At 42.3% G+C, this 25,823-nt stretch overlaps 1 protein-coding gene across 1 annotated transcript in view; it reads right to left on the bottom strand.

The window, feature by feature from the left end:
• gas7b (growth arrest-specific 7b) overlaps window positions 1–25,823 on the bottom strand; it is a 74,463-nt gene that overhangs the window by 12,759 nt on the left and 35,881 nt on the right. Inside the window, exons 3-9 of the mRNA XM_083993998.1 lie at window positions 25,058–25,135; window positions 22,227–22,315; window positions 18,228–18,281; window positions 14,303–14,392; window positions 10,263–10,378; window positions 9,982–10,056; window positions 171–249 (exon numbers count right to left, since the gene is read on the bottom strand). Coding sequence (XP_083850124.1) covers window positions 171–249; window positions 9,982–10,056; window positions 10,263–10,378; window positions 14,303–14,392; window positions 18,228–18,281; window positions 22,227–22,315; window positions 25,058–25,135 — 581 coding nt within the window. The remainder of the gene's footprint in view (window positions 1–170; window positions 250–9,981; window positions 10,057–10,262; window positions 10,379–14,302; window positions 14,393–18,227; window positions 18,282–22,226; window positions 22,316–25,057; window positions 25,136–25,823) is intronic.

Genomic DNA, 25,823 nt, shown 5'->3' on the forward strand with positions numbered 1-25,823 from the left:
CTTATCACATCCTGAGTTCACTTCTGCTCACATAGCTTCCTTTAGGCCTAGAACTTTACTGCTTGTTTATTTTATAAATGAATCTAAAATAAGAATCCTCCAGGTTTGGTTCCTCCCAGGCATGGAGGAAGTTGCACTTAATTAGATATGAAGTGAAAAGTGATGAATACCTTTGAGGAGAACTTCAAGTGAACTTCAGCTTCGTCTGCTAGACTCTTCTTTAGCTGGGCCCAGGCCTCCCCCAGAGTCCTGACAACAGATAAGACGAACGGAGAGAGAGTGTGTGTTTAATATCTTACACCAGCGAGGACCACACACACTTATGTGTAGGGGAGAGCATCACACACACACATGCACGCACACACACTCAGCTGGGGTTCAGCTGCAGACTCAGAGCTAAAGTTCACAGATTCACATGAAGCCAGTAAATCTGGAGAGCTGGGCTGAGGTCCACAGCCAGTTCAGCAGATGATTAGGATGTATGGGACAGTAGATACAGCTCAGCTCTGAGTTCAGTGGGGGTTACAGGGGGCTGTCACACTGAGACGCCTTGTGTTGTTTCAAAGATAAGCTCTTAAATTAAGTTAGCCAATGCACGTTACGTAATTACTACACGCCAGACGTTTGTTTTGATTTGAAGCGGGTGATTATGGCCGACAGGCTCTTCATGTTTCCTCAGGCGTCACAGCTGTGACACAACACAGTCCTGGTCCAGGACCGACCGGCCTTTCTGGGTAAGCGGGTCACTTCAAAGCCTCACGCTGAAAAAGACATGAGTGGAATTCCCTCAGACTGACATGCAGCACATTCCCCCCAGCACTGTCAGAGGGAAGTCTGGCACCTGCAGCTCCACGGCATGGGAGAAACGATTTACAGTGAACACTCAATCACATTCTACTAACACATGGAAACAAACCTACTGATAATGGCACTTACTGAAAACCAGTGTTTGCAAAAAACAATTGAAATCAAAACAAATATGTTTTTCAATGTTCTCATGTCATATCTTTTCTACGGGAGGTTTCCGATGCCGAGGCCTGAGTGGAAACAGCTCCGCCTACAGACAGTCCATTAAAGTGGATGGTTTGTATCCTTGAGGTCTAATAAATGTAATGAATGTATTTCCCTCTTCATATGGCTCCCTTAACATTTTCAAAGAAATTTTTTTATCGGTGTGAAACCTACATTGTATCTATCCATATTCACAGGACAGCAATCCTCACTGCCTTTCTTTTTGCTGCAGAAAATAAACATGTTTACAGCCTGGTACAGAAACAGTACTGGTTGCTACATCTAATTTCCTAATTCATGGTTGTACAGGGGTGAACTTTTATACAATTCATGTGTTTATAGATGTGGCCCTTCTGAGTGACAGACCCAAAGATCCTACTGTACTCTCTGTCTTTTGACAACGTCAAAGAACGTGAGTCTGCTCCTGTTTTGTTGAGTTCTAATAATGAATGAATTGTTACACTTCAAGGTCAAAGGTCAAAACATTATGGGCGTTTTCACACCTGCAGTTGTTCCGATTCAGCAACTAAACCGATACAACTGTTGCGTTCTTTTTTCTGGGCCGTTTGTGTTCACATTGCATGATTCTAAAGCGGTACAGCGCTTTGCGCTGTGGAACAGCGCCATAGCAACGGCCCTAACAACACCCCATCAGCTGATCAGCAACAATGTCAACAATGAACCGCGGGCTGACTTGCAGTAGTGAGGAGGTTCAATTTCTTATTAATATTTGGGCAGACGAGTGTTTAGTTGAAGTTCGATTTAAAAAAATGCCCAAGCTGACTGGTTTATGGCTGGGGCGAGACCTTGAAGTGTGCCTATAATGTGCTAGCTACAAATGTAGTAGGCTAGGTTTAGGCTACATTATTATTATTATTATTAGCCTATGTGTGACCAAGCGTGCTGTCCGCTGTCTCAGTGCTGAAATGTGAATGAATGACAGAGCGTGTCACTGCCCGTGAGAGAGAGAGAGAGAGAGAGAGAGAGAGAGAGAGAGAGAGAGAGAGAGAGAGAGAGAGAGAGAGAGATGCATTGCTGACCTGGGCATTGTTTCTTAATAGGCCTAAATTAGAAAAACTTTTCTTATCATTCCCCTTTTCCGTGCATGGTTGAAGGAGATTGGCTTGCATCCACGCTCCACTCGCTCCTGCGCTGACAGGTCCCCGCATGTCACATAAACCAGCCTCGGTGTGTGGACACCGCATCAACTCGCCACCCGCATCTATTTAAACTCCGTCACTTTGTTTTGTTCTTTTGCCCTGATGAAAACCTCCAGGTCGAAACATTTGCCATGGAGACAAAACTACAGCAGCAGTTTAATTGATAAGCCAATTGATTTTTTCAGCGCAGGGATCAAGAACTAAAAGGCAAAAAAAAAAAAAAAAAAACCCACCGCGGACAGCGCAGCGCTTTATCCATCATGCGTTCACACCGGCGTGTGTGTGTGTTTGCAGTGCATGTTAAATTGGGGGTCGCAACTCAAAAAGGTTGAGAACCACTGCTCTAACACCTACAGTTTGACTTTTTTTTCTCTAGTAAACGGGCAGCGTATGACTAGTTAGGGGTTGTTTGCGGAGCTCTGCCCGGTGCTGATGGCCCGCGGCGGATGCTTCCTCCACACAATGCTGGTGGACTCATGGCTTGAGTTTGCGTCTTTCTTTTTTGCCACCGGCTTTCCTGTTTTGTGTAGGAAATGTTATTAAAAGGCCAAGACGACACGCTGCTGATGCTCCATTATGTTTTTAGAGCAGTTGCCCGTGGTCCTCCTCCTCCGGTTGCCAGGTAACCAGTCAATTTGTTCCGATACATGTGTCGGTTGCGTTCTCACTACAAACGAACCGCTCCAGGGCTCGGATGGAAACGAGCCGAGACCGCCTCTCCCAAGCGATCTCGGCCCGCTTGTTTTGTTCCGCATCGAGCGCGATTGCTGTGTTCACATCTGACCAAACGAACCGATATATGACGTAAACGCTCCCTGTTTCGGAACAAATGGTCAGGTGTGAAAGCCCCCTATGAGACTAATCCCATTTTATTTGTACTATGACATCATCAGGTCTCATCTCCTAGTAACAGTGAGATGATGTCACCACACGTGTAATTCCATTTTATGTGCATTGTGACATCATCAGTTCTCATCTCCTCACAGCACTGTGATGAAGACAACATGAGATGATGTCACCACACACATCAAAGGAAAAATCCCATTCTTTATGACATCATCAGTTCTCTACTATACTGTACAGCAGCTCCTTAGATCTCCAGTATCACAAACCATTCAGCACGTGACACAGCAGCATAGGAGCACAGGAACTCGTTCACAGAACTGTTCAGAGAACAATTGTGAAAAGACTTCGACTGAATATCGATCATCGCTAAGAAGATGGCTACATCTAACTTTGTCTACCAACAAAGGAGGAACAACAAAAAGATGACACGGAGAAACCAGGACCAGTGGATGGAAGTTCAAGACCTTCGTCAAGAAGTTCAGAAGCTTAAAGAGCTTTTGAATAATGAGCGGGCCAACTTCTTTAGAGAGCAAACCTGGAGGAGTGAACTCTGCCAAGAACTGGAAAACACCAAACAGGAGTTGACCAGGCAGAAGAAACTCAAGGAGATGTTCATCAAGCGGGAGAAAGAAACAAGAAGAGACCTGCAAAGACTCCAAAAGTACAGCGACCCAGAGACCCTCAGCACCACAAAGATGGCCACTGAAGTGCGAAACACCATCAAAAGGAAAAAGAAGAAGCTCCTTCAAACAGACTATGAGGAGCTCCAGGTGGCACATCTAATCAGCCAGGAGAAGTTCCCGGCCCAGCTCCAGGCAGAAAAGGAGAAAAACAAGGCTCTCCAAGAAGAACTGGAGCAACTGAGGACTTCATTCCATGAGGTCACTACAAAACATCAAGTTGATGCCCTCACAGCCAGACAGCAGATTGAAAACCTTCAGAGTGAGCTAGAGAAGGAAGTCAAAGCTCATGCTGATGGTGTATCAAAGGACCTGCTCCTGCAGAGAAACATGAGGGCCGACCAGGGAGATCTCCAACAGAAGATGGCACAGGAGATCAGACTTCTGCAACAAAATGCCACTGAAAAGGAAATGTCTCTGCAGAGAGAACTGGAGCAACTGAGAACTTCCTTCCATGAAGTCACTAAAAGACATGAAGTTGACACCCTCGCAGCCAGACAGCAGATTGAGAACCTTCAGCGTGAGCTAGAGCAGGAAGTCAAAACTTATGTTGACAGTGTATCAAACAGCCTGCTCCTGGAGCAAAACATGAGGGCCGAGCAGGAAGCTCTCCAACAGAAGATGGCACAGGAGTTCAGTCTTCTGCAACAACATACGGCTGAAAGAGAAATGTCTCTGCAGAGACAAGTGGACGAGCTGAGAACTCAGTATAACACTCAGCTCGCTCTCAACCAGGAGCTCTCCATGAAGCTCAACCAGACTCCCCCGGCAATTTTCACTGGCCAACAGAGCCAGGAGAAACCTGTGGAGGAGCCTGTATATGAACACCAGACTGGAACAAACAACACATCTCTGTCCTACCATCTACCAATGGAGATTGATGTATCTGAGGAGATCCTCTATGAGAACACACCTACACCATCAGCATGGAAGACCACCCGCCACTTTCTGGGGTTGAGAAAACCTCAGAAGTGGAAGAAGCCAAGGGCACCCACATCCAGCACTGACAACTAAGCTGGTTTTCTATTTCTTTCTTTCTTTCTTTCTTTCTTTCTTTCTTTCTTTCTTTCTGTATATCTATCTGTCTATCGATCTATCTATCTATCGTTCTATCGTTTTATCTATCGTTCTATCTATCTATCATTCTATCATTCTATCCATCGTTCTATCTATCTATCTATCTATCTATCTATCTATCTATCTATCTATCTATCTATCTATCTATCTATCTATCTATCTATCTATCTATCTATCGTTCTATCTATCTATCTATCTATCGTTCTATCTATCTATCGTTCTATCTATCGTTCTATCTATCGTTCTATCATTCTATTTATCTATTGTTCTATCATTCTATCTATCTAACTATCTATCTATCGTTCTATCTATCTATCATTCTATCGTTCTATCATTCTATCTATCGTTCTATCTATCCATCCATCCATCCATCCATCCATCCATCCATCTAAGTCAATAAAAACAAAAAACAACCAAAAAAATGTCAGCAAACTATATATTGTTATATATTGTAACATCTTGCAAGCTACAAAAAATATGTGTAGGCCTTATCAAGGTTTTACTGTAATGAACATGTTGTCTTTTCTAAAGCAGGCAGGTTTCAGCTACAATTACAGTAAATTGAAAATTACTTATATTGTAGGTCTAAATTACAACAAACAATACTCCTTCTTAGTCCGTGATTCGATTTCGTCTGAATATATTCTAAGTTTACAATCTCTAATAGCTTTAGGCTGCCCCCATCAGCTGTCCCCTGTCTCCCCCCGCCCTGTTCCTCCGCGTCACATCCTGCCTTCAACACCTTGGTCCATAATTATTTTCCCTAAAATGCACCCACACTACCCCTTTTGCTTACAGGGCATGCAAGTTTCACAAAGAAAACCATTTATCAGCCTTTGTTTTCACACCTTTAACTCTTGGCTGACCAGGCTACATCTGTCTTTATTGTGAACTACAGTGAAGTGATCTCTGAGTTACGTATTCTAACTACACCCCACAGTGATGTCACAGTGAACTGACACCGCCTTGAAAACACTTATTTTGATAGATTTTTTTCCTGCCTGTCATGTGCCCACAGACACACTGCTTCTACAGGAAAAGGTGACATCAGGTCAGACAGAGACCTTAAAGGTGCAGTCTGTTCTGTACTTTACAGTAAAAACACCAGAAGTCACGTCTCCTTTCCAAATGTTCCTCACTCTCATTCGGCTTCATCTGTCATGTCCCTGCAGTCTCACAGTCCCCAGTGACCGATCATCACTCACCAACAACACATTGTATCTAAGGAAAAATTAATCTTCTTCCACTCAACAGAAGTGATAAAGAGCACGATTGGTGGTAACGTAGAGTGGTCGCTGGTCACATGCCCTGGAGCCACATCTCCACCAAACAAATGGTAAATTCAGGGATAAATAATGGCCTGGTTCTGGGATGCGAGCGGTCCGATGGTAGAAACTGACCAACAAAACAGCATTTGTGTGGTCTGACAACAGAGCGGCCAGAGGGAGAGGATAATGGACGTATTGTGCTGCACTGTTCTGGGTGTGGGCAGACATAGCTGGCTGGCATAATCTGGATTCTATATAGGACAGGCACATCCCACTCCAGTCCTCCATTGGTATTATGAAGAGGGGTTATCGTATGTACATGTACAACATGCAGAGGGGGTTAAAGCCTGGCTAAACTCATCATCCCATTAGTGTACCCACTCTCTTACTCAGACTTAAATATAACATAAACCGTTACTGTACAGTAAAGTTTGCTGAACAGTCGGAGTCAAGAGAGTAGACAGTCATAAAGTCAGTGCTGATTCAGCATAGTAACAATATATTACTGCTTCAATTTGCTACATTACTGTAAGTTAGCTTTAGCCAACAGAAACTAGGTCAAACCAGGACATGGCTAACAACAAAGAAACTTTTTTTTTTTTTCATTTCTTCATGGGGGCTGTATAAGGTCTATAAATTTGATGTGATAAAACATGACATTTTTTGAAAAAGTTTGAAAACACATGTGGAGTTGTCATTTGAAAAGACAGCTCCCTGCTGTCACTGTGGAAATCACAACAGGGGAGAAAATCAAATGTCTGATGAGTCATGTAGAAATATGGAGTTGCTAACAATCAGGCTGAACAAATCAAAAGTACCACATACTGATTTCCTTCTTAATGCCACCGTCTCCACCCCTCTCTCTCTCTCTCTGCCTCTGTTCCAATACAATGTCGTCACTTCGGTCTCAAACCTTGTTCAGCAAAAACAGAGTGTGAAGAAACTGTGGTAAAGATTTTAAAGAAGTGACCATCCAAACCAAGTCGCTGGTCTCTACACTTGTCACTAATGACAACGCAGGAGAAGGAAAGCACAAAGACAAACTGACCAGCTGGCAATGTGAAAGGAGGAAAAGGAGAAAGGACACTGTCACTTTACAGGTTCACCCATATTTTGTAGAATCATTTTGGTGCCTCTCTGTTTTTGAACAGCCTGTCCTCCTACACATCATCATCCATGGGAGGAAGGTTCATTGACGATGCATATCATTTCTTTAACTCTCACTCTGTTTGCTCCCTCCACACTGAAAAAACTTTTCTCCAGACTCCGCAGGTCTCTGCAGGTGACTGTGCTGAACGTTCTGACCAGTGCGATTAGATATCCACTTCATTTCATTTCAAGCATTTCCAGGATTCAACAAGAGCTGCTTTTTCTGCTGAGGCAGCAGGAGAGGATGAGGAAGGGAGAGAAGCTGCTGAGGAGAGAAACGAAAAGGTGGAGGAGGAGGAGGAGGAGGAGGAGGAGGAGGAGGAGGAGGAGGAGGAGGAGGAGGAGGAGGAAGACAGCAGTGAGCTCCGGCAGAGTCAACAGGTGAGACTGACGGTAGACACAGCGCTGTGGATGCAATCTATCTGTCACTTGGAAATGAAAATATTTGCATTGGAAACACACTGTATATGTGCATAAAGTATATTAGAACATAATTTACTGACTTGAGTGTTGACTTTCCTCATGTGTCAGGAACCTCTATTTTCACAAAATTCAGAAATGCCCTGATTACGTAAAAGATCGTTAGGGTCAGTTTTGACCTGGTTATAATGATAAGAACAATAATGAGAGTTAAAACTGAAATCATATGTGCAAAAATGCAAATGCAAAAATGGTTTTAGTGTATTTTACAGCTGATTTAAGACACAGAGATGGTAGCAGAAAGCTAACACAAGATGAAGGTTAAATGAACCACAACATTATATTTCACAATTCAACATGGATCAGTCCAACATGTTAAAGTTAAAGTTAAAGTGTTGATGACTGGGGGGTCTAACCTCCACCCTCAGTGGCAACGTACTGTAATAAGAAGGGGAAATATAAGCCAGTGATCCTGTGCATCCTGTGTGACATCTCCTCTGTAACTCTCCTCTACCCCCACCCCTCCATTACAACCTCCATCACCCAACTAAGTATCAGTCCCCTCAGATTGTCACTCTCACCAGCCGTCCTCCTCAGCTCTGCCTCTCTCTCTCCTCCCTCCTCTCCCCGTGGCGGCAGGACACAGATCAAAGCGTCCAGTGATTTACACTGCATCATTGACGGGGGGGGGGGGGGGGGGGGGTTTCCAGACCCTCACTGAGGAGCAGCCTGCATCATGTTAGCAGTTATGTACAAACAGAGCAGACTCTGGCCTCTGTGGCTCATAACAGACAAACTAACACTGATAAATGTGATGAAGCTGAACGATGACATCATGCTCTATTTTTGCAGCACATGAAGGGACAACTGGACCCCCCCCCCCCACCTCCTGCCTCAAGAATAATATGAGGAGTTGAGGTTTCTGACAAGACAAGGTGTGATTATCAATCAGCAGGGGCGGCAGAGTTTCAGGGACTCCAAAGGTCAAAGACTTGGTTCAAAATCTCAAACCTGAATTATACCTGCATTGTATTAAAAAGGTAAGGAATTTTTTTATCCTGCTGAAAAACTTGTCCATGCTTTTATATCAAACAGACTAGACTACTGTAATGCAGCTGCTTCAAAATGCAGCTGCTCAAGTTTTAACGAGAAAATAGAATTATGATCACATAACACCCGTTCTCAGGTCTTTACACTGGCTCCCTGAATTGATTTTAAAATTTTAACCCTGGTTTTTAAGGCCCTGCATGATCTGGTACCTCAGTATCTGTCGGACATGCTTTAATATTATGAGCCAGGTAGACCCCTTACTGTAAGTCATCAGCAGCAGGTCGTCTAAATGTTCCTAGGGTCAGCATGAAAACTGGTGAGGCTGCCTTTAGTTATGCTGTATGCCCCAAGATTATGGAACAGCCTTCCCTTGCACATCAGATGCGCCCCAACGTTATTATCTTTTAAGAAAGATCTGAAAACATTCCTTTTTAGCTGTGCCTTTCAGTATATGCTTGTATAGTTTTAACTGTTTTTTTTATTGTATTTTTTACTTTTATTTAATTGTTTATTTTTATTGTTATAACCGTGTTTCATTGTTTTAATTGTGTTCTTATTTTATTTTATTTATTTTTATTATTCCTAATTTTTGGTGGCCTACTGTATTGTTTTAACTGCCTTGTGTAATGCTCTGTGCTTCCATGTGGAATGAAATGTGCTACTGTATATAAATAAACCTGGCTTGCTTGTATTTGATCAACTATTCATGCAACTGTGAAGTTTGATTCAACAAGTCAACATTAATGCCCTGGGGGCCCTGAGGAAGTGAGCTCACTGATTATCACTGCCTTACAGTATCTCTAGTTGTGCTGCAGTTACACAACACCAGCGGTCTTACTGTGACTCTGAGTCATCAGCGGTCACATTGAGCACAAGCTCATCAGCTCACTTTGAAATAAAAGATACAGGCACAACCCATTTTATTCCAGGTTGAATATTAAGAAAACAGAAGGAAAAAAATCTCTTCCATGAGTTTTTAGTCATTTGAAACCTCTCTCATCTGTCACATTATTTTAAAGCTGTGTGTTTTTTTTGTTGTCATTTAACATTTTTCTAACCTTCTCTGACATCCTACCAGCTCCATGTCTGTAACCGACTCTGACCTTTGACCTTCCTGGAGGAAAAATGTCCTCAAAAGCCAAATCATTACTATTATTAGAGAATACACAGTGGAGCGAGGGGCCCAACAGCACATCAGCTACAGCCTCTGCAGCTGCAGTGGAAAAACGGCTTGACATATAGGTTTTATTATTTATTTTGCAGCTGTGTGTGTGTGTATGTGTGTGTGTGTGATGAGAGCGGTCGGTCTGTCTCACTCACCCCTCCTCTTGGCCAGCAAGAGGGATCTGGGAGAGCTTGGAGAGGTTCTTGGCGTACTCCTCTTCTATCTTTATCCTGAGGAGGAAGTGGAGAGTTTCATTACCACACAGCCTTTGTGCAACTCTGACTGCTTCCATGTGCATTTTCTGTATTGTGCAACTTGCTGATGTACATGAATGAGCATAAAAAAAAGCGGAAGTGGTCATTGTTATTGGCCGATTTTCATGGTAACCTGATGGTTGCTGTGAAAAACACAAGAGAGCAGATGAAGGAGCTGATACCTCTCTCGTATGAACTCGGCCATCTCCTTCTGCATCTGTTTTCCCTTCAGCTGTTTCTGCAGCAACACCTCGAATCCTGTGATGCAGCCGTTGCCTTGGGGATCTTTTTTATCAGTCTGTGAGATAAACACAGCGGGCACACAGGAAACATCCTCATCAAATACAGAGAGCATCAAACCCTGATGACATCACCTGCTGCAGAGGGGAAACATGACAGGCCTGCAGCTACTGAGGCTTTATCAGACAGTTAGTCCACCTCTGATAGGATGGATACGATGCATGGCTGCATGAACCAGTCTGTTTATGTATAATAAATACAATATATATGTAAAATAACAACTGAGCATCAATCATCGTGGCACAAACATTCTCATTAGAAAACAACGGGTGGGGCGTAGAGTGGTGCAGAGGCTACAGTCCTTGCTGCAGTCAGCCCTGGTTCAAATCCTGCATCGGACGGCCCTTTGCTGCATGTCATTCCCCCTCTCTCTGCCTCCCTGTTTCCTGTCTCTCACAACTTACTATCCAATAAAGGCATAAAAAGCTCTAAGAACCTCTATTTAAACAGAATAAAACAATTTTTTTTCACTAAATTCTAAAATGCTCTGGTTAAAATTATGACATTTGTGTTGTTAGGGTCGGTTTCAACCTAGTTATAATGATAAGAACAATAATAAGAGTTAAAACTGAAATCATAAGTGCAAAACCAACCTTTTCATGGATAAGGAAGCCTAACAACGTAACCAAGAGATGAAAAACAAATGAGATGGTAAATAATTGTTTTTACTGTGTTTTACAGCTGGTTTAAGACTCGGGTCAGAACCGACCCTAACACAAGAGATGGAAGCAGAAAGCTAACAAGAGGAAGGTTAATAAAAAAAAGAAAGAAAACAACAGGCAAAGAAAGTTCCGGAAATTAAGAAACTCACAGAAACTTCATGAATTACCACACAGTGTGGTAACAATGGAAATGAGATAGAGAGAGAAGAAGAAAGTCAGGGATGATATGGAGCAAAGGGCAATGGAACCCCGACCCCCCACCCCCCACGTGTCCACTGGAGAAACTTCCATGGTGTTGCAGAGGACTGAAGTTCTCCACATACTCATTAGCAGCTTCACACTCAGGCTGCTCCAGGCTGTGATCTGCTCTCAGCCAATCAGCTGTGAGCAGCTGTTAGCAGCTGTGCACAGGCTCCTGGTTGTGGTGCGGCTGATGCACTTTGTGTTTTGTTTATTTATTTATTTATTTTGGAAAAGTTTCAATTACAAAAATAACTCTGTGAGATGAGACGAGGGAAGAGGCAACAGTTGCTAGGTAACGGATACGAAAGTTGATAAGTGAAACTAAGCGCTTGATTAAAAAGACCACCTTCTAGTCACGCCTCATTCATTCACAGTCTCTCTCTCCCTCCTCTCTCACCTAGCTACTTATTGTTATCCGCTGACTTGAGGCAGTTTCAGCGACCAATCAGATTTGACCTTGCCAATCCAACCTGTTCTGCTGTCAGCTGTCCATCTCACATCCATATCATCCTCTTCTTCCCTTTACTTCACGCCTCCTCATCTCCTTTAAATATGATGACATCATGATGGGGTCTAATGCTGCGTTCAAGACAAGCCGGAACTCAGATCTTTCCGACCTCCAACTTGAAGAAGATTGAATTGAGCAATTGAACGGCACATCAAGTTGGAGCTCCGACTCGGCAAAGTTAGAGAAAATAATCCACCCCGACTTCACCAAGAATCAGTTGTCTGACGTCACACAACAATCTGCACCGTGCAGAGGCACACAACTGTAAAACATCAATTAAAATGCATTTAAATGCCAAAATACATTGAAATGTTCTTTTTGAAATTGTTTTTATGCCTGTTGCAATTTTTTTTATGCCTTACGTGAAGCACTTTGAATGCAAAGTTTGTCCCGGTTCACCATGTTTTTGGTTATTCTGACCTGGTGCATCTTGAACACTTTGAAGTCGGAACTCAGAGTTTTCAACTGGGAAAGATCCGAGTTCCAACTTGTCTCGAACGCAGCATAATTACATCATCACTAACTCAGAATGACGTCTCACCTAATGTTGGAGCTGTTTATTACAACCTCATCCTTAACTTTAGAAAAAAGTTTGCATGACCTGACCTCAGGTTACCATCTGCAGCAACATATGACTGCAGTAACCTGACAGAAAACTGGCTCTTTAAGTGAACGTCATCGCTGTGATTTTACATCCCATAAACTCAGTCCACTCAGAGGCTGGTTTGGTTCATAAACTGGCCCTGTTTTCATATAAACTCCCACTCCCTCAGTCTGGTTCCAGGTTTCTCTCCTCCCACTGTGTTGTCACCTCTACCGTGTGTCAGCCCCACACCTGGTAGAGATTACCCAGCAGGGGAGGGACCGCTCCAAACAGAGCGGCGGGCTCGGCGGGCAACGCCGCTCGTACGAGATAAACACAGAGTCATGTTCAAAGACGAAAAGAGGCCAGTGTTGTTTTTGTCCACATGGACTCTGAGGGATTTTCATCTAATGATTCACTGTGGTGAGCAGCAATGTCAACAGAGAACCACTGTTTAAGGTGAGACACTAAAGATTTAAACTAACAGATATCACCATGAAACTTCCCAAGTTTATCACTTACATTAAGACAAATATGTTTTGTATTGTAAGTTTTGTCAAATTGTATGCTTAAATATGTAAATGAGGCAATATCCAATGAAATATGTACATATTTGAAACATTTCCAGAACAGAAATCTTAACAATGGATAAAGCCATTTTCAAAATGTTTGTTTTATTTTGTTGACATACAGTCAGAAGTTTCTACAGAGGGGATTTTGGATATCTCTTTTTATCACTCTGTAAATAAGAAAATACTGTCACCAGCCTTGAAAAAAAAAAAAAAAATTGTACTGTTTTTAGCAATAAAATGTTGTTTACATGTTGTTGTGTCCATTCACTGAGGAAGTGCACACACTGACTGTAGAACTTTAACCAGCAGCCCTGTCTGCACTGAAGAGTTGCACTGTTTCAGAGTCATGTTAAATAAATGTTCACTTAATTTTTTATGTAAATATGAATATTTTTGATAACGCACCAGTTTAGAGAGTTCCATCTTTGTACAATCTGCAGCATTAATTCTGTGAAAATCTCTTTGATAACCGAGCAAAACTGGGATTTAAACTAAAGTATCTCGAAATGAATCAATATCGAATCGGAAATCCAATCGATTCAGTAAATCAGTAGCGATACTCAGGCCCAGTGATGATTATGATCTGTTCATCATTGAGTAATAGTGAATGTTCATGTCTTATTTGAAGTTAACTTAAGCCATTACTGACACAGTGTGTCTGAGACGGATGGACAGACGACCTGAAAACAAGGCTGTGACTACAGTAGCAAGCGTCTATCAGTGGTAATAACAGGGTTATAATGGCATTACGCTTGGAGAACCATGAGTCAAAACCAAACACAGAAGAACAAGTTAGTTGATGTTTGTTTTTCTTCCTTGAGCTGTGTTTTCTGTCACATCTTGGAGAGAGAGGAAGACGTGCAGCACAGGGCCCAGGACGGATTTGAAGCTGCTGCATTAAGAAGAATGAGTTTCTGTTTCTGGCCCAGTCACTACTATCACAGCTGCTTTACCTCTGTCACTGTCTTTTGTTTTTCAGTTGGTGTTTTGGACCTAAATGTTTTGTCATGTTTACATCACACTGCCTTTATGGGAGTTGTCATAAAAGTCACTACAGTACATGTTCCTATCTGCACTGTGACTGGTGGACAGACAGCAATCACACAGTGTGAAATCTACAGTACAAATCATAAATCTGATGCAGGATCTTCGGAACATCTCATATCAAGGTTTACCAGTGGTCCAGAACATCAGACCCAACACTGGAGAGGGAGGCGGTGTGTCTTTGGGTGTTAAGGGTGAAGTACCTGATCTCCATGCAGGAGATGTACATGTTCAACTGTCAGTTTGTGTGGTGGGGAAACACAAAACTTATTTTACAGCCTCTGCAATGTTGAGAGTTAGGGTTATTTACCCAGAAGTAGTCACAGTAGCTCCATTCGTCCGGTTTGAGCAGCTGCTGCTCCGGCATGCAGGCAGGAGACGGGAACGTCACGCAGTTAATCTGAGAGAGAGAGAGGGAAAGAGAGAGAGGGCCGGTTTAATGGGTAGTTGTTATAACAGACAACCTTTCTCCACAGTACCTCATGTATTCACATACACACACACACACACACACACACTTTTGCTCTGGTATTCAAGGTCTGTTGCTTTGGTAACCAACAACTGCAAGTCTCTCCAGTTCATGTCTCTACACACTCTGTCCTCAGGGACTCTGTCAGTACACAACCTTGGTGCTCGGTCTTTCTGGGATTCATTGTTCATTCTGAAGTTGTACTTCTCTGCTCTGTCCCAGAACAATCACTAAACAGACCAGTTTCCCTCTCCATCCAGACTCAGACACAGAAGCAGTGGGTCAGTCTCGTCCCCAGTTGTTGCTCCTGTCAGTGTTTCGATCTGCGATTGTGTATTTTTAAAACTTGTAAGTCCTCCCATGTAAGGCACTGATACAGAACTATCCTGATGACTTTTTAAAACATCTGTAGGCCTACTGTGTATCCACCACAGATTTATGTCCATTTGTGTGATAAACATACAGTTCCATCAGAAGAGCAAAACCGTTTGGCTTCCGTTTGTGAAGTTGGTAAAAATGTGTCATAGTGCCTTTAATGATCTTGCTGCAGTAAACTGTCTCCTTGTTGTCACGGTGCTGTGGCTGCTGGCTGCAGGACTCCCTGCTGTCAGCTGCATTGTTCTGCTGCGCCGTTTCAACTGAATAGGCCCGAGTTCATGACACTCTAGTACTCTCTGTGTCAGATGATGCTCTCTTACAATTTCTCTTTAAAGTTATAATACGTAACTTTATCACATTCAAATGTCTAAAAACAACTATTGTGTGTTTTTCCAGTTAGGTTTGTATATTATATCCAATATTTTCATAAGTTTTCAAACCTGAAAAATGTTAATTTTAATCATGGGAATGCTCTATTTTATTTGTCATCTGTCTGTGACAACATATCTTCTATGTGCATGCTGTTTTAAATCACATTTACGAATTAACTTTTACACCTTAGATGAAGGGTTTTAGTCGTCAAACATCTACGTGCAGAGACCTTTGGAGGGACAGGTGCTCAAAAAAAAAAAAAAAGTATATAGATATAAGTCTTCATGTATAATTGAGAGGGTGAGAAAATTACAGTTGGAATTTAGTAGACCTAGAAGTAGAGACGTACAAAAACAGAAACAAGAAGCCTCACATAGTACTTTCTCCCCTCGAGCAGCACACTGTGTGGTTGGCTGGCGGGGTCAGGGTTAGGATGTTTACTTACTTTCAGGTTATTTTTTACCATATAATGATGTACACGAATACCACCGCAAAACCTACTAACCTGGCCACCAGTTACACACCAGCACTCCCATTTTTACAGCAAAAAGGCAGTTAGCAATAATTCTCGTGTTACAGTGCGCCTGTTGGGTTTTCGGCCGAGCCCGTCTCTCGCAGCGGCAGGGGCACATCTAGGTGGATCATGTGACCAAGGGTAGTCAGGTCATTTCAATTTATCTATTATCTAATAACAATAATTATTATTTGTTAAATATTATTCTTTAAGGGCCACAGGCAAGCCTTCAAGTTTCTTCAAAGAAAGGGACAGAAAAGTGCAGCCTATGTGGGAGTGAGGGGAATAAATGAAGCAACACATTTTCACAATAAACAGATACAAACAGGCTCCATGTTTAGCAAAGACTGCAGGGCAAACAAGAGGAGCTTTATCTCCTCTCACATTCACTGTAATTAACCTCAGGAGTTAAACAGCCTTCAGCCAGGATCCTCTGTTTCTATTTAAAAAAAAAAAAAAAAAAATGTTGGTGGCATCAGAGAGCACCTCTGTCCGAGGCCACAAACTGACAAACACAGTTTCACTGATGACTTTTCCAGAGCCAATACTGCAGAATGAAATGGAGGGAGGGAAAAAGGAAACTGCCTCCAATTCAACCTTATCTTGGTTTATGAAGCTTATAATTTGTCTGAGGGATGGATTTGTGTTTAATCACTGCTGAGGTCCAGAGGTTGACAAAGCACAGGCTTTAAAGCCCCCCACCCCCAACAACTGTTGTTAAGAGGAGGGACGGGCTGCCTCCAATATCCTCCAGTGAGGGGTTTAGTTTGTCTGCATCCTTGGCTGTAAGTGTTCTCCACAGATGACCTTTCATTAAACCCTTCTTATGAACAGTGAGTTTTCAGTCTTAGCTTAAAGGGATAGTTCAGCATTTTGGTTAATTCGCCCATTGCCATATTCCCTATAGTCATAGCAGATAGGTTCACTACCTTTAATTATCGGTGCATGTTGTTTTGAGATCTGCAGGGCAGAGACGTGAGCTGCTCAGTGAACAACAATGGAGGTGAACGGTACAGGTCGCCTGTCCATCATCAAACTCATCGAATACACAATCCAATGTATGTATTTGATGAGTTTGATGAGGGACAGGGGACTACTGTATACACCGTTACCTGAGCAGCTCGCGTCTCTGCCCCACGGATCTCAAACAACATGCACCGAAAATTAAAAGTAATGAACCTACTGCTATGACTATAGGGATTATAGCAATGGGCGAATTTGCCAAAATGTTGAACTATCCCTTTATCACTTGTAACTTCACGGCTCAGTCCAAATTGAACTCGGTTGGGTATTCCTGTGAATTTGAACTGGAAATGAGACGTAAATGTCACAGGGACTGGAATCACTATTTAACTCAGGAAAGGGTTAAGTTACAAGCGATTTAGAAAAGATTCTGTAAAAATATTGTGGTATTTTACATAAACCGTGTTGCCAAGGCAGATAGTTAGCATGTCATCAGCTAACGTCATTATTCTGGAACCTCCACTGTCTGGCAGCTTGGTCTGATCGTATACACTGCAGCAACTGGTACTCTGGCAAAACGCATCGACTACCTCCTGTCATGCACAGATATATCGCTCCTGTGAAAATTAAACAGAGGATTTTAATACATAAAAACATAAATGTAACCTTTGGGTTGTTTGTCCCAGTGTGTTTTTCCATAGTAACGTGCTATAATGCTATGGCCAATTAGCTTTAACACAAGTATGCAGCTCTTTCATACATCCAAATATCCATATCCATAACTGAATATCTCAGCTCTGGACTGGATATCCCAGTTCAGTATCAATATTACAACAAACTATATCACTAAGATGGGTATTTCAATAATACCATTACCTACAGTACAGTACATAACTTTATTACTATATTTTGTATTTCAGGTATAAATGATGCTACAGTTTTATTTGTCACATGTCACAGTGAATAGTAAGTGAAGCAGTGGGACGAGGATCGGACTGAGCAACACTGTAAAAAAAATATTGCAAATGGCAGGAAATGTTGTGATATTTGATATTATGAAAGTTTCCATGAAAGTTGCATTAGCCTGAGGCTTTTAGTGTCACGTCATAAAAAGATTATTTCAAGACCTTAAAACCTACAAGATCCTCATTTAATAGTCAGTTTGCTGTAGGAGATAGAAGAACAATCAACAGCTGAAAATGAGAAGCTGCTTTTCATGATTCACTGTTTCAAGCTGTAAATCTGCCATCATCATTTTCATCATAAACTGCACGTGACAGTGGAGAAGGGTCATTTAGGTTCCTGACCTAATTTGCGATCAAGTGAGGCTCCACCACAAAGGAAGCTGAGAGATGCAACAAATCCCTACACTGTATTGAAATTTGTATTTTCTATATCATTATCTCAAAACTTAGAGGGGAAACCAATTAGTTGCCCCTCCGCTGCTGGTGGCAGGTCGGCTCCTCCAGCCTCCTGTAGAGACCTGAGGGGAGTTCACAGTTAGTTCTGAGTTCCCCAGAGTTCCCCTCACACACTCACCGTGACCGTGGTCTCCTTGTTCTGCTTCCTGGTGGGCGATGTGGATCCCGGGCTCTGCAGAGAGAAGGACGCTCCGTTAAAAGCTCCGTCCTCCGTGTCAGACATGACTGCTCCACATGCACACACAACAACACGCCGTCACTCGCACACACACAAACACAGTTGTTTTCCTGGCAAGCGCTGTTTAGCGTCTGTCTGGTGCTCGCTCTGCTGCCGCTGCTGCTACTGCTGGTGTGTTTGTGTGTGTGTGTGTGTGTGTTGCTGTGCAGACTAGGGAGGATAGTTCTGCAGAGCAAAGCAAAGCATGGTCGGCTTTCTCTCTCTTTGTGTGAGTGTGGATGTATTGTGTGTGTGATTTTTAACATTTAAGCTTAGAATAGAGGCATTTACAGTCTCTCTCTCTCTCTCTCTCACACTCCCTCTCCCTCTCTGTTTATGTGTGTGTTTGTGTGTGTGGGACAGAGATTGGGAAAAACAGGAGATATAAAATAGGATGAAACACACAGATAATTCCACACCTACTGGCCTTCCAGGGCCAGTGGCATGAGTGTGGCTGTGCATGTGTGTGTATGAGTGTAACATGCATGAGAGCAGAGAACTGAGGAGACAGAGTGAATAAGTGGTGGGTGGATCCAGTGTAAGTGTGCCTTGGCTGCCTGGTTAATTATGATCAAGAGAGCAGATACTGTAGGAGGGATTAATCTGCTCTAACTGCCACCAGCCTCTCCATTAATGATGGAGGGGGGGGGGGGGCAATATGAGATGTGGAAAGACTCCATCATATCATCATATATCATTATAATATCAGTGACTTTATGATGATGATGATGAGCTGCACTAATCCACACCTTAATATCAACAATGGATCCAGTTACTGTATACTGTGATATGAGGGGAACTAACAGAGATAATTACCTTCTAAGTTATAGAACTTGTGATGGGGGGGGGGGGGGGGGGGCAGAGCTGTTGAAGGGTGTCGTTTACACGAAGAGAGAGGAACTTCTATTGTTGTATGGATATGACTTTAGAGCGACTAACAGTCATTTTTACTTGATATAAGATAAGATAATATCAGATATGATATGTTTTATTGATCCCAGGCTGGGAAATGACGGTGTTACTGCAGCAGTCATATTATACATGATACAGGACAGAAAAAATTAAATATAAAACATTTTTGAATAAAAATATATAAAGCGCATAATGTAAAGAATAGTACAGTATCTACAAATGAATTACTGTAACTAAGAATAGATATGTCAGTGGTTCCCAACCTTTTTTGACTCGTGACCCCATTTTGACATCACACATTTTTGGTGACCCTGCAATCACTATTTTTATATGCTGCATTTTATTTGAACTCGATTTATATTCAAGAAAGTGAAAGTATAGAATACAGTTGTTTAAGATTGTGTGTGGTGTTTTTAATCATAATTTTTAAATCAATAATAATTAGTTAAAGCAGATATCAGCTTCACGGCCGTTTCGGCTAATGCTGCGTTCAAGGCAGGCTTTTGAAACCGTAAGTTACAGCTTCAAGTCACAACTACGACTTGGTAGCGTTCCAGGTAACCCGTAGCTCGTGTTTTTACCATCCTGTTGTCTGTGAAAGTTCCCTATAACGGCCACTCGTAACTTCCGACCCGTGAACTCGTACCAGATCGAACTGGTATGACTTCACAGGAAGGAAAAACACAAAGTACGAGTTTCTTTGAACGCACCATGAGTTAGCAGCCCCCGCCCTTGTCAGGCATCAATTGGTCCTCGTGCTACGTCACCACATTCACGCGCATCCCTTGGCTGCACACACAGCCCTTCATGCCGTTCTCTCTCCTCATTGGATAACACTTGTATCCCACAAGGAAAATTTTCTCCTCGGGTTACAGCAGAGCAGAGTGACGGAGAGACTCGTGTTTAGGCTGAAATACTTCATGTAAGTGATTGCTGACGGAAAATAGGACTATTTAGGACTTATATTAACAAAAACATTCCACTGATATCTGCTTTAAGAAATATTTTTATGAGTATTTTTTGAATCAATGATTAGACATTTCATCACATTCCCCATTTAAATTTCAGCCGCTCCCACGTGGGGTCCCGACCCCAAGGTTGAAAAACACTGATAGATGTTATACATTAGTGTTTTCTGGGACATGTAGTGGAATGTAATAAATAAACAAATTATGCTTTTGAGAGCAGTGTAGTTTGACATTTCCTCCTCAGGCTTCTCTCTGGAGCTCCAGTAACATGAGGAGCTTCTCTTCTGATTGACGCTGACTGAGCACTTTCAAAACACAGAGACAGATCCTAGACCTGCTGTACTATCAAAGAAAACATGACACCTGCTTACAGTATGTCTTTATACTGTATGAGGCCTTCAGCACACGATGAAGTGGAGGTTAAGTAACTCAGGAAACAGGCAACTGGCAGCAGTTTGCTACAAGTTCACACCTCTCAAGATCAGTTCTCACATTGATATTTCACAGTTTTGAAGTTTGAAGTCCGCAGACTAAAATTTAACTTGTTTCTTCTGTTTTTTAAGAAGCTGCTTCTTCTGCAGAACCCCTTCCCCCTATCACACCACTGCAAACTATAGGAGAGTCTAATCCATCAAATACTAATGTGGGTAAATGTTTTACCACTTTTAACAAGGAGTTGTAAAGGTAAATGATATTCCACCTGCATGAACCAAATGAAGCATCAGTTCAGCAGATAGAAGCAGAGCCGGGCTGCCAGGGGCTGGACTACATTCACTGAGAGATGTTCTGATTTCAGTTCAATTCAGGTGCAGCCATAAAACACTGTGGGGTCCTCAGACTGAGTCCAACCACCCTGTGACCTCAGACTGAGAGGAGCTGAGCATCCACAGAAAAACAGGAAGCTGCTTTTTAGGTTTATTAAAGGGCCCATATTATGCAAAATCCACTTTCTACAGGTTTTGTAGTGGTCCTATGTGTTCCTGTGGCCTTTCTATGACGCCTGGAGGTGAAAAAAGTCTGTTCACTCCCTTAATTGATTTCTACACTTTTTTGAGATTGTGTCTCCAAACGGGCGAATTGGAAGTGCTGGCAGACTTGACGTCAGGATGCGCTGAACTCAGGTGACTCCACCTCCCGGTACTTCCTTATACTCCCCCTGGGCCAGTCTGGAAAAACGTGAGCTCCGCCCGCTGACACTTTTCCGGAACAGTGAACCTCTCTCTCCCCGTCCGCCGTCCGTCATTTGACATGAAGCGGTCGACCTACGGGAGGAGCGGTCCGTACCGCGGCGGCCAGATGATCATTTTGAATCATTGACTGAAAAACCGCCGCCTGTCATTAAAAATGAAATCGCGGATCAGAGAATATTGGGATGATACCGCTTCTCATCAGCGCAGCGGAACTGAACGAGGAAGTCTCCTCTCCCGGCGCAAAACCACGTCAATATTCTCCGGTAACTTCTCATCAGTCCATACAACAGTGCACAGTTTGTGCTGCGCTCCTCAGTTTCACTACACATTTTTTTTATTTGACAGTTTCACACAGAACTTTCTGGTAGGAGTCTCTCCATGTTTCTCCTTCTGCCACAGTAAAAAGAAAAAAGAAAAAAAAGGAACATTTACATTTTTTCAGACAAGATGCCAGTCTCAGATTTTTTTTTTTTTTTTTTTTTTTCGGAAATCAATGCCCGACCCCTGGGCCAATGTCAACACTGGCACATGTACCTGTAGTGAAAACCACACCCTCTGCCCGTGACAGCTGTGGAGTGGACGTGGTTTACACATCTTATTTGCATTTCAAGGTGCAGACACAGAAATGGCTCGTTCTCAGGAGAGCTCTGGAGAGCCACTTTTAGATTACTGAGATGTAGAGCTGCAGATTGATTTGGAGACAATACACTAGGAATACAATATGGTTGGACAACTTAGAACCATGTGAAATAGTTGAAAAACAGCATAATATGGGACCTTTAAATAAGATTAAACACTTAAAAGTTTTCTGTGTCGTGTTTAGACTTTACCTGTGGCTCTGTGCTGCTCTTCCTCACCAGACTGTTGTGTGGATGCTCCAAATGATGTAACGGACTCCCACCTGAGTGAAATCCATTGACTGTAGAAGCAGAAGACAGGTAGAGAGAGAAACAGTGCTGATTATCCCATATATACATCCACTGAATACATGAAGATATCATTTGACAACAATACAAATATATCATATAGCCACAGTAAATCTGCATTCTGCACATGTGTGTAAATCATAATGAATTTTTACATGGCATTACATGTAGAAATCATATGTTAACAGTAAATATTCAACATATGAATCATATATGTTTGTACACGATTGTACACCGTACATGATTTCAGACATACATGTCTGTCTTTTATAATAACATGTGTTATTTATATATTACACATTCATGAACATAAATATACCTAGAATTCATAAACCAATAATAATATGGTCTAGGCATCTTTTTACTATATGACGTTTTTCAGTTAATTTATAATAGTTTTCATATAGTATTTATATTACATGTATTTTTTGATTGATTGATTGATTGATTGATTGATTGATTGATTGATTGATTGATTGATTGATTGATTGATTGATTGATTGATTGATTGATTGATTGATTGATTGATTGATTGAGTGTCATGTACAGTACTGTGCCCAGCTCATGGACTTACAAGACACTAGACAATATAAAATTAAATACATTCAATGATGGCATCTCAACTCAGTAAGGTTCTGTGTAGTGAATTTCTTTAATTTGAGTTTGGGTTTACTCCAAATCTCCTCCAGATTATTACTAAAAATATGGTATAACCCAGAAAGTGAAAATACTGCAGAGACATCTCTTGACCAGGGGAAATTGTGGACTTGGTCCCATTTAAAAATCATATATGTTTTTACTTTATATCTACATACAATGGGTCTCATTCATGAAACGTGAGCAGCACGGATTTGTGTGTAAACCCTGAGCAGTGCAAATTTACGTGGATTTCCGCATTCATCAATCTTTTAGTAGTGCTGATTTTTTCGTAGCTACTCACAAAATCTACACCTGCTCCGGACTGTGTGTAGCGCTTGTGTAAATGTAGGAATGCACATAAATACTGCTTGTCACTGTTGAAAATTACAATTTTAATCCGTATTACTCTCTCTCATGTTCAAAATACGCCGACGCCTTTGAAACACATAATTTAAACATGACAAACAATTAGACATATTTGGAGAGAGAGACGTTTTAGGGATCGGACACGCACAAACACGTCAAGGCTCCATCTAATGATGATAATAATCTGATATAAAACCGGAAAAAACTTTTTTGTGTTGCTACAGTATACGCTCAGCGGGCGCACACTTCACCCTGCGCAGCAGAGCAGTCGGCACCAGTGGATGGAGCTGTGGCAGACGGCTGGTGCTTCTGTAACAATATAACCTGCCTATATAACTTCATGTGTTGATACAACCATGCTCCTCTACAGCTGAGGCTGTGAAGAGCCTCCTCCTCCCGTCGCTGCCGTAGCTCTGTAGTTGTGTGTATTTTTTTTGTTTTTTTTCATGTTTCATATCGAACTATTCTGGCTTTACTTCTTAAACGGTTCTTTACTCAACCAAGGATAGGCCTACTTAATTCACTAAATCTGTTTCTTCCCTCCAGCCTTTGACCTGTCCAAGTCACACCACTACTAACAGAAGATAATTAAATATTTTTTCTGGACTCCACTTCACCCAAAATTACTTCGATCCGTGATCTCTCTCTTTTTCTCTCTCCCTCTTTCCTTGATTGCGTCATGGCTGCAGGTGAACAGGTTGCACCTAACTCCTAATATGGTGGTCAGGATCTCCTTATATGGCTATTCATGTATGGAGATCTATGCTAATTGCTGATCACCGGGGGCGTGTTGTTAGTTTACGATGGGTTGGCATTCATCATCTTACACACGTGTTTACGATCAAACGAGAGTTTTAGTAGAGTGAGCTTTTATGTGCAAATCTACACACAGATTTACTCACGTTTCATGAATGAGACCCAGTATGTTTAATACATGAAAATACAGTGGATGTACATATATTACATTTGTGAGATACTTCGGAGCCAAGGAACAGGGTCTAACTAAAAACCGATGTCCAAGTTTAAGAACTCAGTCCTACAGAAATCAAACTTTCAAGGCCCATTGTGGTCTAGTATGATGTAAAATTTGTACCACTATTAAACTTTTTTAAGCATTTATGGATGCCAGATCAAATATGGCATCCATTCACATCAGAGTTGCTCGGCTGGTGCATACATCAAAAACGTTTCAAGATTCCAGGCTTATTACTGTGTTATGTAGCCTACTGGATTTGCACAGCAGTGTCACTCCCATCATGCCTCTGGGCTGGGAGAGCAGGCGAACACAGTGCTGGATCTGCCACTGAACGCTATGCTTGTGGATGAGTAATAAGATTTTTACAGGACTGCTTACTTTCCAGTTGAAAGCATCTGGGCACAGTGTGGGTCTAACTGTTTGGTTTGAGGTGAGTAGCCTGTGACAGACGTGAGGCAGATGAATGAGGTCTGCTCGCCGTGTTTCAACACTTAAGAGCAGGACATGTCCCACAAACCTCTCTGTCTCCTCTGTTTGTCTGATTGAGGAGCAGAGCCAGGAGAAAGACAGAGGAGGCTTCAGTGCTGCGGTGGAGGCTACAGATAAAATTAGTCACAGGAAGTGTGTGTGTGTGTGTCAGGGTGGTGTGTATGAGTGGGTGCTTTGTGCCACCGTGGAAGTGGAGGAGAATTCACAGCCCCGGGGTGCTAAAGACCCCAGGAAGTGTAAGTGACAGAGCTGACATGTTCAGTACCTGCTGGCAGGGAGTTCTTGTGTCGGATCGAGGCTTTGGGGGTCCCGGGTACGCTGGACGGTCTCTCCCATGTCGTCTCTATTCAGGGGCAGTGGAAGAAAAACAAGACATTAGCAGAGTTAAAGCAGCCGTCCCATGTTCCTGTTGACGCTGCTGGAACTACAGCGTCTTTGTGGATTGTGAATAGGAAGTGATTCCTTCCATGGCTGCAGAATCAGTACCTGTTGCATTTGTCCGTTAAACCAGAGAAAGAACTTGTGGTATTGGTTTCTTAAAGCACATCACATTACAAAACTAATGTGATCCTCCCCTCCTCCCTCCCCACTACTTCACCGCATTCACACATGCAAAATCACACAAAGGAGAAAAAGAAAGTCATAAACACACATCGATACTCATGCTATAGCGCTAACAAGCTGATAATGAGCGACTCTGACAGCACTAGTAGCACGGACACAACTAGGAGAGGACGCAGGAGCCGTGACACTGTGCATCCGAAAGCTGCCTCCAAAAACGTCATCGGCCTCCATCTCAGCCAATAGCAAAATTCAATTGTAATAGCCGGGTTTCAACCCATAGAGGGCAGTCACTCTTACATTTTTACAAGAAAATACACCAACTTGAAATATTTTGACTAAAATGTCAAGAGTTGGACCAGAATCAATCGACAACACTACCCAAATATATTTGTTTTCAGCAGAAAAAAAGTGGTTTAGGGGTTTAGTTACTCTTTAAAGAGGACCTATTATGCTCATCTCAGAGGCTT

This window comes from Trachurus trachurus, assembly GCF_905171665.1.
Source record: "Trachurus trachurus genome assembly, chromosome: 19".
Taxonomy (NCBI): domain Eukaryota; kingdom Metazoa; phylum Chordata; class Actinopteri; order Carangiformes; family Carangidae; genus Trachurus; species Trachurus trachurus.